The sequence below is a fragment of the Pipra filicauda genome, unplaced genomic scaffold (assembly GCF_003945595.2).
Source record: "Pipra filicauda isolate LSUMZ 115617 unplaced genomic scaffold, ASM394559v2 scaffold76_size2844353_pilon, whole genome shotgun sequence".
Taxonomy (NCBI): domain Eukaryota; kingdom Metazoa; phylum Chordata; class Aves; order Passeriformes; family Pipridae; genus Pipra; species Pipra filicauda.
This window is the reverse complement of record NW_024104942.1, coordinates 1752238-1765620: the sequence shown is the minus strand read 5'-3', so window position 1 is coordinate 1765620 and position 13383 is coordinate 1752238. Positions and strand designations below refer to the sequence as shown.

The following is a 13383-nucleotide window of genomic DNA, read 5'->3' as shown; positions in this document are numbered from 1 at the left end:
ATGCTCATAAGCACCGAACAAATTTCTAAAGAACCTTTCTTCACTAATCTCCCAAAGTTCTTATCATCCACACAAAGTTGTGCACCCCCCCCCCGTGGTTATACACACAGTCTACCTCTTACACATAGCTCCTGTAGGAGATGTGGTTTCTTAATGTGTGCCTGTGCTGCACCTTGCAACCTGCTAATGCACACACCAGGGAAGAAGCACCACCCAAGGTACTACACTCACACCCAGGTGTGAGTCCCCGCCTGTCACACCTGCATGGTCACTGCCCGAGCTGGATGAAGGCACTGGCAGGATCAGGCAGGGAGGATGAGTCTGCCTGGCACAGAGTTTTTGATGGCAGCAGATGAACATACAACAAACGGTGTCAAACCCACCTCCTCTGGTTTTGACTGCTGGATCTATCTGTCACCACTGTTCTCCGTCCTGTTACAAAGTTTCATTTGTCCCATACAGTTCCTTCCAAATTGGCCCTTCCGTTCTTTCAGAACTCACTATGTAACTTCCTGGTTACTGTTTAATCCAGCTGCCGGTTGTCATCCCTTTATTAGGATCAGCTGCGGCACATGCACTCAGACAGTTTGGGAGGCTTGAACTCACATTCTTATCTTAACAGCTGTTACTGTTCAAGCCGTTTTACAAAGGATGGGCAATGTGAGCACCCTTGCAAATAGAAAAGCAATATTAGGAATCTGAATATTCCTGCAGTTTCTTCTAAGGTAAATTAGGTAACAGCATGCGTTCAGGCAGGCTTTTGCAGCAATGACAGGAGCCATATCATGTCCAATTCTAAAAGTATTTCTATACCCACTTCTGATTACTTGTATTTAAGTACCATCTCATTCTCCTGCCTTGGTTCTCTGTACTCTAAAGTGAAGTGAAAATTACTTGAAAAGGTGTTCTTTGCAAAAAAAGATGTTCTCCTATATAAAAGCAGCTGTCAGTATCTCTAATTTTAAATGAAGTCCTCCTACTCACAGCCAAGTGGAGACTTACTGGAAGGCAATTCAGAGGTTATCACCATTTTCCACCAGCTCACTCTCCCCTGATGCAGTGCTGCTATTCCTCTTGTTCCCACAGTTCCTTTCCAGGTCACCACAGATGTCAGAGGACTGTGCTGCACCAGAAATACGAGTGGCCTTGAAGGGTATGCTGTTCCTTTTTGGATCTGTGCTGTGATGGCTTAGCACATAAGAATAAAAGGATCAGGTCATGTTGTGTGCCCTGTGTCTGAAACAGCCTTATGAAGATTGTGTTTGCAGTACAGAGTCATGCTCACTGGGCAATGGAAAACATGCCCTCTACCTACCAAGATTTCACTTTAATTAGATATATGGCAAAAAAACCAAAACCACATCCCTTTTTTTATTTTATTTAATGCTTTCAGAAGAATTATCAAATTTGAAATCCCTCCCATTTCTCCTTCTGCCCTACCTTTGCAGCTTTACAGTGACCTTAAAACTCTGTTCTCACTTTGGGCTATTTCAGTCTGTTACTGTTTCTGAATCACTATCAAACCTTTCATGCCAGCAGAACAGTCTGCTACTGCATAGCCATTTAAAAAAGCAGGCATCAAGTGGAAAGATAGGAGGACTTCAAGAACATTTTTTCCTCTGAAGTTTAAATAATTTCAAACATTGCAGCATTGTACTCTGGAAGGTATATCAAACAGTAAATTATAGAGATATGCAAAGTACACAATAAAAAGTAAACAGGATCAATAAAGATTTAAAGGTACGTAAAAATGGCAAGATTTGCTTAGAAATAAATAGTTCTCTTAGAAAAAAACCCAAACAACATGGAGCAGTCTGGAGCTTGAGAGCTAGTTGTAGAAAATTATGACTACCAATTTTTTTAAAGTTGCATTATGTATTGGTAGTATTCCCCCAAGGGCTCTGCTTTTTTAAAGGACAGTTAAACTTATGACCGACTCCTCCTGTTACTCGTCCAGCTATGTAACAAATAGGTGACATAATCATTTCTTTCTGTGGAAACATTGCACAAACTTTGTGGATAACATAGTTATCATTTATGCTGTGGTAGTACTCAGACCCCGCCCCCAGACTGCACCGTAAAATTCAGAATGAGCGGAAATTGGGCCTTATCCCTAACAGCCAAGAATCCAGTAAGAAGTGACAAATGTACATTTCAACTAACAAACTAAAAACCTGAAAAAACCAATAAGTTCATGTTGACTTAACTCTCTAGCAAGTTCTTTTTGAGAAAAGGATGTGAAAGAAGAGAGTGGGATTGCAGTGACAATTCCCTTGCAGCAAGGGAGAAGTAAGAAAATGATGATGCTTTCAAATTTTTATGTGTGTGAACAGAGGATATTAGGCAAAGATGCAAGACAAGTAATCATCTGGATAGGAAATGACACAAAAGAATAAGGCAAAGTCCAGGGAACCATTGGAATTGAAATGGAAATAAATAGTTCATCTTTGATCTAACAGATTTCGTGTTATGGTCACAAACACAAAGAAGGTAAAAAAGAGGCTGCCCTTACCCCACAGTAAAATGATGGGCCCAAGAAATTGTGTTAGATTATACGAAGTAAATGCACAAGAACTACATATTGTGGATGTAAGGGTCTGAAAGTACAGTCTCTGTGGGTTCTATAAATGTTGCACTGTTCAGCAACATCCTTTTGCTTTCCATCAACCTCAAGAAGCACAAGCACTGGGTAAAGGTAAAACAGAAAGCTATATGACTTAAAAGTCCTTTTGCCCTCTTCCAACTCAATACCCACTTAGGCATCCTGGCCTAGGTCCATTACTAAGTACTGTCAGTGCACAGTGGTGATACCTATGCTTTGTAGACATATATTTGGAAAAGTCAAAATTGCAGTTAATGAGCTTAAATCCATTAAGACATCCACTGATGTAGTCCTGTACTTCACATCACTAAATAACAATTCTGTACCACAGTAGGTAAAGACAGAGATTCCTCAAAATCCGCCTTTCACCAGTTTTTGCTTTTGGTTTGGTTTAGCCTCTCAGATCCATTCAGATTGCAGAATGCTGTGACTTTCAGTCTAACACACCTAATTTTGGTCTGGTAAGGCATCTATGTCCTGTACTTCAGATTTGAGATTGCTTTTGCAGTGGTAGTCTGAAAGCCAGAGGAAAAAAGATACTAACAAATTTCTTAAAAAAATTTAAAATGTTGTTTTCTAACTGAGGGAATATACCTTCTTAATGCTGTAACTGTTTTCTGACATAAGGAATATTTATCACAAGGACTTTTCAGAATTTAATCTAGGTACATTTTAATAGTTATAGACATTACACTTTTTTTCTGCAGAAGACTTCACTTTGCAGACTATTTTGGAAGTGAAATTGCAGCTAACCGGAATCCAATATTGTTTAAGTACACTTTACTAGTTTAACCCCCAAACCATTTTTGAACTGTGACTGCTGAGTCCCTAAATACTCTTTTCAGCTGCCAAAGCTGCAGAACTGTCTCCCATACTTCCAATGCTGGCAGTACTCTAATCCCCATACTTCCAATGCTGGCAGTACTCTAGTCCCCAGTTCTAGTCATAAACCTAAAGCCACACAGACACACTCAAGTGAGAATCGACCAACTTGCAGAAGTTCCAGAAGTTCCCAACTGCAACATAAACATCCATATACTTCTTAATTATGGGGGGGGGGGGGGGGGAAGGAGGAATAAAAAAATGAGCACCTGGGGAAAAAGCCTAAAAATGACTTATTTACTTTTTAGCCAAATAGTTTTTCAGCCTAACAGACAAATAAAAAATACACATGAAAACTCTTGAAAGAAGGCATTTCCACTTACCATTTTTGACTGCAGACTAGACTATTCCTTACAGTAAGTGTCGTGTGTATGTCTGCTGAGTGGGTTAACTGAATGCCATCCAGCCAATATCACACTATTCTTCCCTGAAAGGACAATAAGTTCAAGTTACTCATATTACAGAGCTGTTTAAAAGGATTTAGTGTGCATTTGCTTCATAAACGCTTCATCCTTCTCCACCTTTTGTTTAAAAATTTCTATTTACCAGTGTTCTTTGTTACCCCAACCATAACCTCATAATATTTAGGAAAATAAAAACCATGGTCAGGATGATAAGCTTATCAGCCAGGGATGACAACTCTCTGAGTCATGGTATACAATTGAAAAGCAATGGAGGGAACAGGAATAAGAACTGTGTCTGGTAGGACTATTTCAGCATTGCAATGCTGAAGACCATCAACACTTTCAGAGGATCAAATGCGCCAGTTTATCATGGACAAGATTCTTCTCTAACTCCTTGCAATCAGGTTTGGCTTTGTTTTACCTGAATAAATACCATCAGTAAAGAATGTCCCAGTGAATGTCAATAATTAAACTGATTAACAATAAAGAAAACCTCATAAACTTTTTGAGGAAAATATTAAAGACTAACCTGATAATCTGATTTACTTTATTACAGTAGACTGCATAATTCAGATTTAGATAGAGGGGTAACCTGAAAGAAAAACTAAATACTTTTTTTTGGTTCTTTCCATACCTCAGTATGATTAAGATTTATGTCCAATCACTAGCAATAAACTCAGTCACCCCTCTCTCTCCCAGACTTGAAAGTCAAGTACCTGGAGTTACCCACCTGTACCTAGCCAGTTAAAAAAAAAACAACAAAAATAACAGAAAAAAGAGATTCATTAAAGTCTATTTTCAGTCTCCAAGTCAGGGTCACAGATGCTTTTGGCACTTCTCAGGGCCAGAATCATCCTGAAAGTACAAACCTACATTTTTTCCTTGAAAGAACTGAGCTGTGGCTCACAGCTTTTCTTTAACACAAACACGTTAGCAGGAACACCTGGTTTGAGTGCGGTGACCCAGTATAATAGTTGATAAACAGCACCTGTCTCCAAGCAGATGACTCAGTGTCTCCTCAGCTTGAAGACGTAAATTTCCCAAGTGCTTTGAGTTACTAATCAAAATATTAGATTTAGCTAACTAAAATCCCATTTCTGTCCAACTTTACACACTTGGAGTTTTTTAGAGTAACCAGGCATCATACTTGCAGACATGTAAAACACATTTTATATTGCAAAGAGTTTATATTACTTAGGAGCACAAAATTAAGCTTCCATATAAACTGCATGACTATAGTCTCAGTGATGAGTTTGTTTTAATCTTTTAGCTCAACTGTTCACCAGGTTGCCCATTTACCAGTCAGCTATTACCAGTTTAAAGCACATTTTGGTTGGAGAAAAAGTGCAAGAGCTTCTACTGCTACTTAGCTCCTCAAGTATGAAAACACATGTTAAATTAATCAATTCAGGTGGAAAATTTAATGAGGCTCCTACAACATACAGTAGAAACACCAATAATTTCCCAACTGATCTATGATTTGTAGACTTCAGAAAAGGACTACAGTAGCCTAACTACTTTGCTTTTATAGCAAAGCATTATAATATACAGGCTTCACCCCACCTTGAATTTTGGCAAGGTTAAAAAACACCCAGGCAGAGAGAGGATACAATGCTTTCTTACAAGAGATAGCCTATTCAAGTGGAGAAGCAGCTGAGAATGAAAGAAAAAAACGGGCACCACATAACAAATATTCTAAAGAAGAAACATTGGATTTTTTTTTATTTTAATTAGACTTTTATAGTGCTCTGACCCCAGAACACAGCATGGTAAAACTGGCAAGAATGTGCCAGCAAGATAATCCACTATTTTATTTATTTACCATATCACCCAAAGCAAAGAGCAAGTTACCTTTGAACTCTTGCCACACATGTGGCAACTGTTTTGCTTCATCTAACAAGCCTTTCTGAGAAGCACATTGTAAATGCAGAATGCAGCAAGCTGTGAAAAAGGGTAAGCATCATACTCCACTGATCCCAGCGTTTTACAGGACCTGGGACACTACATTGCAGCTCTGTAAAGAAACAGCAATCACAGAAGATATGCTTAAGAGCTCTGTGCTAAAGAAGCAAGGGGAGATGCATTGGCTGTAACAACAGCAGTGATAATCTGAGTCCTGGATTGGACTACCTGTTGGTGACCTACAGAAATCTTTGCCTCACAGCAGGAAGCTCAGAGCTGGATTCTCAGCAGGGCACATAACAATGTGATACACTCCAGGCTGGTATACTTAAGCTGATACTGTATGTGCCACACCAACTTTTAACTAGCTTTACCTTCTACACAGAAATCCAACTAAACAGAAAATAGAAGGTTTACTCTTCAATCCATGCATGGCCCTTATTAAATATGTGGTATTTAAACCACATTTAGGAAATAAATTCTTGTTTATCACTTAGCCCCTGATGCAGCAAAATCTGAATCTAGAAAACTGCACCATGTTAAGGGTCTGAATGATTTCATTCTAGGAAAGGAATGCTACAACTGAAGAGTTTAGGTGAAGACCTAATCTGGGAAAGCAAATCAAAATAGGCTGCAAAGAATGTAGTAATGTTTATATTTACTAGATGTGGGGCATTAGATGATTACTGTGACAGTTAGTCTAGATAAAAGTGGATCTTTAAGGCCAGATCTTAAAGCATTATTCACTGTCTGTGATAATTCACTATCAATCAAATCATATTGGCATTATGTGCTTCATCAGTCATGTGCGGAATTACAATACTTTCTAGAGTGTCTCCCACTTTTAGGTATTGCCCACAAATCTCAATCATGGGAATAATCCAACTTCCCTGTGTTTTCATACAGGGCCTGCACCACCTGTTCTGTACAACAACCCCCAACTGACCGAATGCAGAAATTGACCGAACGCTTCCTACACTGCACCGGGATTCCAGAGCTGGCACTGACCAGGTGTGCCCGACTAAAGGTGAGCAAGAGACAGACCCGGCTGTGTCAGATGAGCCACCAGCAGGAACACGGGGGGCTGTGCACAGGCCACCTAAGGCTACCCAAGGTAAAACACCCCATTTTTTCCAATTTCGGGGCCTGCAGAAAAGTGCTCCCGAGGAAGCCCGAGGTGATAGAAAAGGAGGCAGCTCGGGGGGCGAGGCGGCTCCCCCAGCCAAGTGCCGCTCGGCACGGTCCCGTGTGCCTGGCGGTGGCACAGCCCTTTGTTGTCGCCGCGGCGGCGCGCTCGCTGCCTGCCTCGGTGGGTGGGTGGGCGCGGGCGGGTGGGCGGTCGCGCTGCCGCCGAGGCCACCGCCCGCGTCCCCCCGGGGCGGGACTTCGCTCCTGGGGGCCGTGAGGCTCCCCCCGAGCCGCCGGGGACAGCGGGGACAGCTCTCCCGCCGCCTTTGTGCGCGCTCGCCGCGGGGACCGCCCGCCCCGCACCGCTCCCGCCGCGCCGGGCTCTGCCCGCTCCCGCCTGGGCGGGTGCCCGCCGCTCCTCCGGCCGCCGGGGGTCCTGCCTCCGTCCCTCCCTTCCCGGGCAGGATGGTGGACCTGGACAGCGAGGTGCCCCCGCTGCCCCCGCGGTACCGCTTTCGGGACTTGCTGCTGGGCGATCAGGGCTGGCAGAGCGACGACAGGTGAGCGCGGGGTCCGCGGCGGCCGGGCAGCGCTCCGGGAGGGCGCGGGAGCGCAGCCCCGCTGGGAAACTTTCCTGGGAAAGTGGTGCGGGGGCCGCCGAGGGGCTGCGGAGCCGCGCCCCTCCCGCAGCCGGGGGCGAGTCGGGCCGGCGCCGCTCAGCAGGGCGCGGGGCATCCCGCACCCTCCGGGGCACCCCCGCCGCTGAGCAAGGGCAGAACCTTTCCCTGCCCTACGGTACGGGAGGAGGAGGAGACGGACAGGTACGGTCCTGTCTCCGTATGGTAACATTCACTGGGGGAAAGTCCCAAACAAAACGTGCTTTTCCCGTTTGCCGAAAGGCTAATTGCAGCTGTCACTAGATGTTTTTACTGTCCAATATCCAGGCTTCTTTACATGCAGTTTCTTTTCATGCTGGGATCCTGGGCTTGGATGTAACTACCATTATTTTATTTCTTTATGAATTATTTCAAGGACTGTCAGCATCTTTAATTACACACCGCTCTAAAAAGGTATTTGTTTGTCTCACATGAAATAGCGTCTTTAAAAATAAAATAACTCCTTATATTAAAACAAACAAGCAAACCAGGAATGTGTATTGAATTTCAAAATGCTAAATGAACTGCTTTCGTGAACACAAACAGCATCGTGCCACTCTGACCATACAACCTCTTGTGTCAACAGATCATTACACTTGAAAAATTTTGTGTCATACCCACTTTGTAGTGACAATTTTTTGTGGTCAAATGACAGAGGAGCAAAAGGTAACAACATATTGGATCGATTTTAATTCAGTATATTTACATTGTCAGAATATATCTTTAACGTGGCAGTGAGAAACTTTGATTTTAATGCTGGTCTACATCGTTTAGATTTTACCTACTTCCCTAAAGAAAGATCGATTCTTACTGATTGATAATCGTAAGATCATGCAGATATATAACTAATTACTACTTTTGTTTAGGAGAATATTCTATGCATTGAAGCAATTAAACAAATGATGTTTATTCAGACAGTTATGAAATGGTGAATGACATCTTAATATAGTCACAAAAACTGAATGCTGTTGGTTGGAAATGACAGCATTATAACTACATAATGGACAGTTAAGGAGTATGTTTATCAAAGCAGGGGTTACTGTTAAAAAAAATTAAACTATGCATATATTCTGTATTCATTACTTCTGATCATAGTGCTCTTTGAGATTTTAGAAAAGGTAGATCTTAGCATCTTATACCTGCATTTTATTTTCTACTGGAATAGGAAAAAAACCCACCACCTTTCTTATTTTACAACTTTATTTATTTGAGTTTTGATGGCTAAAATTAACAAAATATTCTTGGTATACCTTTTTGGACCACTCTGGTCTAAACACTTTTTCCAGCTCTAGTTTAAACTTCTGTCAAGTACTTCCCTAATGCCAGTTGTTTGACTTGAACTTTATAAAGTTGTCTTCTATGGAAGAAGCATAGGAAATTGTGTATGAGCAACTGCACAACCCATACCATCCATTTAGCTATAGAAATGTCTATTTCAAGTCTATGTGCACTTAACAAAATGAAAATAAACAATCCTTAAAAAATATTGATACCAGAATTATAGCGTAACAGTCTTACAGAGCATGGTTACCATCTGAAAAGTGCAACAAAGGACTAGTGGAAAATTAATAGTTACTTTTAAGTATTTCATTAATATTCCAACAAGCATTACAAGAAAGATCTCTGGCACATCTGAAATACAAAAATGTAAATGGGTTTTTAGATCTTTATGCATTGTCCTGTGCTGAGGCTGGGCACAGCTGCACTGAGGTAGGAAGGCAGTGGTTTCCCTACAATACAAGCAAGACTGGGCTTTCCAAGAGACTGTGGTAGCAGCACTCTCCCCTAGCTCTGCAAGTTACCATAGCAGTCTTTCTTGATACTAGCTTTCCAGTAATTGAACAAGGTCCATTCTCATAAAAATCTTGAGTGTTATCTTTTGTTTGTCTCTTACAAAAGGGCCCTGTCTGGATTCTTACTTTTCTGAACTGGAGGCTATTACGTGCAATACTGAAATATTCATCCATTCCTATGTTGCTAGTATATTGCTACTATCAATTATGGGAAAAGCATACATGTTCTGCATAGAAATATTGTCAGATTGAATATTTAGCATATTGGACATACTCTCAGGAAATACTGAATGAGAAAGACTACAGACTTATGGGGAACTTGAGATCAGCTGTCTATTAGTTTGTAATGGTTAGTAGTACAAAAATATATCTTAATTTTTTTACTTTATTGTTTTTTCTTTGCACTCTTATGGAATTGGTTTGTGTTTGGTTTTGGTGAAGCACGTATTTATATTACACAGTAATTAGAACAGAATACAAGATATTGCCAAAGGTAACCCCTTTAGTTGAATGGTCATTAACTATGAATGGAATGTTTGAATACTGAAATACAGCTGAAGTAGTTATAGTATGGCTGCACAATGGCCAATGATCAAGACAGTTCATATTAGCTATGGGCCCTTGGCTGAGATGCTGGAAGTTATTTTCTGCCTATTTCCACTTCACTGCAACTTCTTAATTCCACTTGCTCTCAAGTTTGTCAGTCTGATTTATATTAAGGGTTTTCCATCTGTGTGGTCTGTGAACTTCAGGTCTGTTACCAGCTGAATTTTGTGTCTTCTGTTGTAGTCCCATTCCCTTTTTGATCTTCCCAGTCTGTTCATCCTTGAAGTCTCTCTTTTCTTCTTCCATTCTGCCCTATCCGGAAAGATGCTTGCTTTATCCTGACTGGGAGGCATATGGTCCACCTCTGTGTTTTCAGATGCTTGTTGATTCTTCAAAGTGGAGAGGAGATGGAATTATGCCACAAACCACCCAGGATTCTGTGTCACCAAATCACAGCATAGTTCACCTTATATGTCATATGATAGTATTTAATAATAAATATGATTGACAAGACCTCTCTTCTTTATGCTGAAAGATCTATTTCTGACATAATCATAGTTCAGTTTTGAAACCCTACTGGTCATATTTCTTTAGGACGAGAGTTTAATCAGCTATTTCTTTCAAATGTTCCTGTTCATTTATAAAATGCACACGTGCTAAAATCCTCAGCTGAATGTAACAGGGCTTTCATTCAAGAATTCTGTTCTTAGATCTGTATCTGTTTGGATACAGATTTCTAATTATAATTTTCTTTTTCTTGAGGACTTCTCCTACAGAGGAGCCTCACTGAGGCTTTTCTTTTTTTGGTGTCTAGCTCATGGTCCAATTCTTACCTATATTTCTCCAATACAGTAACATCCATCTCACTGCTTTTGCATTTGTGTTCCTCCCTCCCCCCAAAAAAAATTCTGCTTTCATAGCTTAGATTCATAACCAGCCTTGCAGTTGGCTTCAGTAACAGATGGGTTCTGGGCTGTCATATTCCACAAACCGCCAAATTGGATTGTATATTATTTTTCATAAAAGAAGTTACTGTGTGCAGAAGAACATGGTGAATCTTTGGCAAATGATTTACTTCAGTAAGAAAGCTACTTTGAATAATTTATGGGCATTCTTGAATTTGCTGAGTGATTTTTCCTGAAAATAAAAGGATGTTAAAACCAGTTTTGATCTTTTGAAAGGCTAGATTTTTCAAAAGACCTGGTTCCCTTTGAAAACTGTGGAGATGAAGCTGGATGCTTACACTACACACATTTTATATGGAAAACACTTCTACAGGACAGCTTGTAAAAAATCAGCCCAGCTAGAGCCCAGTGTGTCAAGTGGGTGAATTCTTTGGCAAGTAGGGGAATGTATCAGGTTTCTTCTGGCTATATAACTATCCCAGTCACTGGACTGATTGAGTCATTGACTTTTTCACTAGTTTTGTAAATATCGCTAATGTCCCTTTGCGAATCTTACATTTCTCTTTCATTATTGAAAGTATCTGAAAATGAAACAGACCGTTTAGATTTGCTGTATATTCTGAGTTGCTTCGTGACCATTATAATGAAATTTTTCTTTCAGTTTGGCTGCTGGGGAAGGGAGCAGAAAAAAAAGTGGGAACTCAGTGATTAACGCAAGTTTTTCACCTGTTAATTCAGTCAGGTTTTGTTAACTTGTGATTGTAACAGTAAACTATGTAATAAAATGTTTCATAAACACTTGTTTACCAGTCCGTAGTCTTACCAGCTGTGTTAAATAGCAACACAAAATTAGAAAATATCCTACCTGGTGAAGCTGTGACATGTTCAAAGCTGGTAAATAATTTGCTTCAGAGGAGGGGAGAAAAGAGGATGTTTGTCTTAGGTGCCCATGTAAGTTTTGGAAAGATACAATGAGGAAGTTTTTACATACATATATAGTTAAGGTGTGTCAAACCTTAGGACATTATAGGTGTAAAGAAAGTATTGTAAGTTAAAAATAAAAAAGCGTTTACATGCTGTCCGTATCACTGCCTTTTTAGTAAGATCTTTAGTATCTTGCAGAATGCAATTTACCTCACATTTATTAAATCATTTATGTACAGATGTTTAATCTTTTCTTTAGAAGCTTCTAAAGACATAAAAATTGCATTTGTTTTAGTGAGTTCTAGGAAGCCAGGAATGTTTTCCACCATTGAAGCATGACTGCTTATTCTAGTGAACTGTTCAAATTTTCCTTTGTGTGCTCTGGCCAGAGCCAGCAGCCAAAAATGTCTTGAACTGTGCAGTGCCTAGGAATGGTTTGGTAGCTTGGGTGTCCAAGGAAACAACACAAGCAGATAAGTTGTGGGTAGTCCAACCCCCACCTTCAAAGCATCAGATTTCATAACTTTTCTATATGCTGTTGCAAGATATGTTTACAATTTCAGTCATGGAACAAAAATTTACATTTTCCAGTTCTGTAATGTTTTTTCTATTCTGTAAATATGTAACAAGAACATTAACTGGAACTGGAAATACATTTCAAATCCTCCTCCTGTATTGAGATGAAAATTTGAGTCATTTTGCTACAGTGTATACTTTAATTATAAAACTATAGAGCTAAATTTTACCTTTGTGCAAGAACTGTTCTTACACTGAGTACTTATAGGATTAAATTAAAATCAGCTTTCCATTCTGGTGTGCTTACTGCATAAATGAACATTACCACCTATCTGGAAAGGAAAGAGATTCAGATAATAGCACACCTCCACACATCACTTGGACAATTGTACACTGCTGGCTGTCATATTGACTAGTGACTCTCAAGGAACAACTCCTGACTGTAAATCTCAGAAGGCACTTTAACAGTCATTTGTCACACTGTGAATTAGTGAGTAAAGCCCTCCCTTTGCCCTTCCTTTTGGAAATCACCTGAGACTGTTGAACTAAAAGGGGATAAAAAGCCCACACATTTCTCATTCAAGTGATTTAAAATAACTGAGTCTAGATTCAACTCGCATAAAAATTCTATCATAATTTCCTCAAAAGAAAATTCTATTATGGTTTCTTCAAAATAATCCTCCTCTTTCCTTCAAAAATACTTCAGTCAAATTGGCCTTCTCATTTTAGAAAACATTAACTTTTATGAATTCTTTCATTTAACAGAGGCCAGAAATAAAAGGGCTTGAGCAGATATTGTCAAATTTATCTTGATTTCTCCTTGTAAATACGTAAAGTGATCAAGAAGCCTAAATTCTATTGTAAAAGCTTGTTTGTTTTTTTTTTTAATTGTTCAAGATCTTAACAAGTCTATTTCACTAAGAGAACAAGGGCTTTTGTATCTGCAATGAGACTCTGCACAGTAATAGTTGAAAAGTTTGAGTTGCCCTAAAGCCTGAAGAGAATTGCTGCATGTACAGGCCAAGCCATTTCTCACTCCTTAAAAAAATGATTAGAGAAAAATATTGGCATTTGTAAAAGTGCTGCATCTCTACACCAAGAGGTCTGAGTTTACACTGTTATGGC

The 13383-nt window shown here is 40.0% G+C and overlaps 2 protein-coding genes across 6 annotated transcripts in view; one reads left to right on the top strand and one right to left on the bottom strand.

Moving 5' to 3' along the window:
- CFH (complement factor H) overlaps nucleotides 1-5846 on the bottom strand; it is a 40568-nt gene extending 34722 nt beyond the window's left edge. Inside the window, exons 1-2 of the mRNA XM_039389799.1 lie at nucleotides 5740-5846; nucleotides 3808-3911 (exon numbers count right to left, since the gene is read on the bottom strand). The gene's annotated coding sequence lies outside the window, so the exon portion shown is untranslated. The remainder of the gene's footprint in view (nucleotides 1-3807; nucleotides 3912-5739) is intronic.
- A 1358-nt stretch (nucleotides 5847-7204) lies between these two features.
- KCNT2 (potassium sodium-activated channel subfamily T member 2) overlaps nucleotides 7205-13383 on the top strand; it is a 114824-nt gene continuing 108645 nt past the window's right edge. For 4 of the 5 annotated variants that reach the window (XM_027713307.2, XM_027713304.2, XM_027713306.2 and 1 more), the window contains exon 1: nucleotides 7275-7478. In XM_027713307.2, coding sequence (XP_027569108.1) covers nucleotides 7384-7478 — 95 coding nt within the window. In that variant the 5' untranslated portion in view covers nucleotides 7275-7383. Of the gene's footprint in view, nucleotides 7479-13383 lie in introns of all 5 variants that reach the window. The other variant, XM_027713301.2, reaches the window with a different exon arrangement.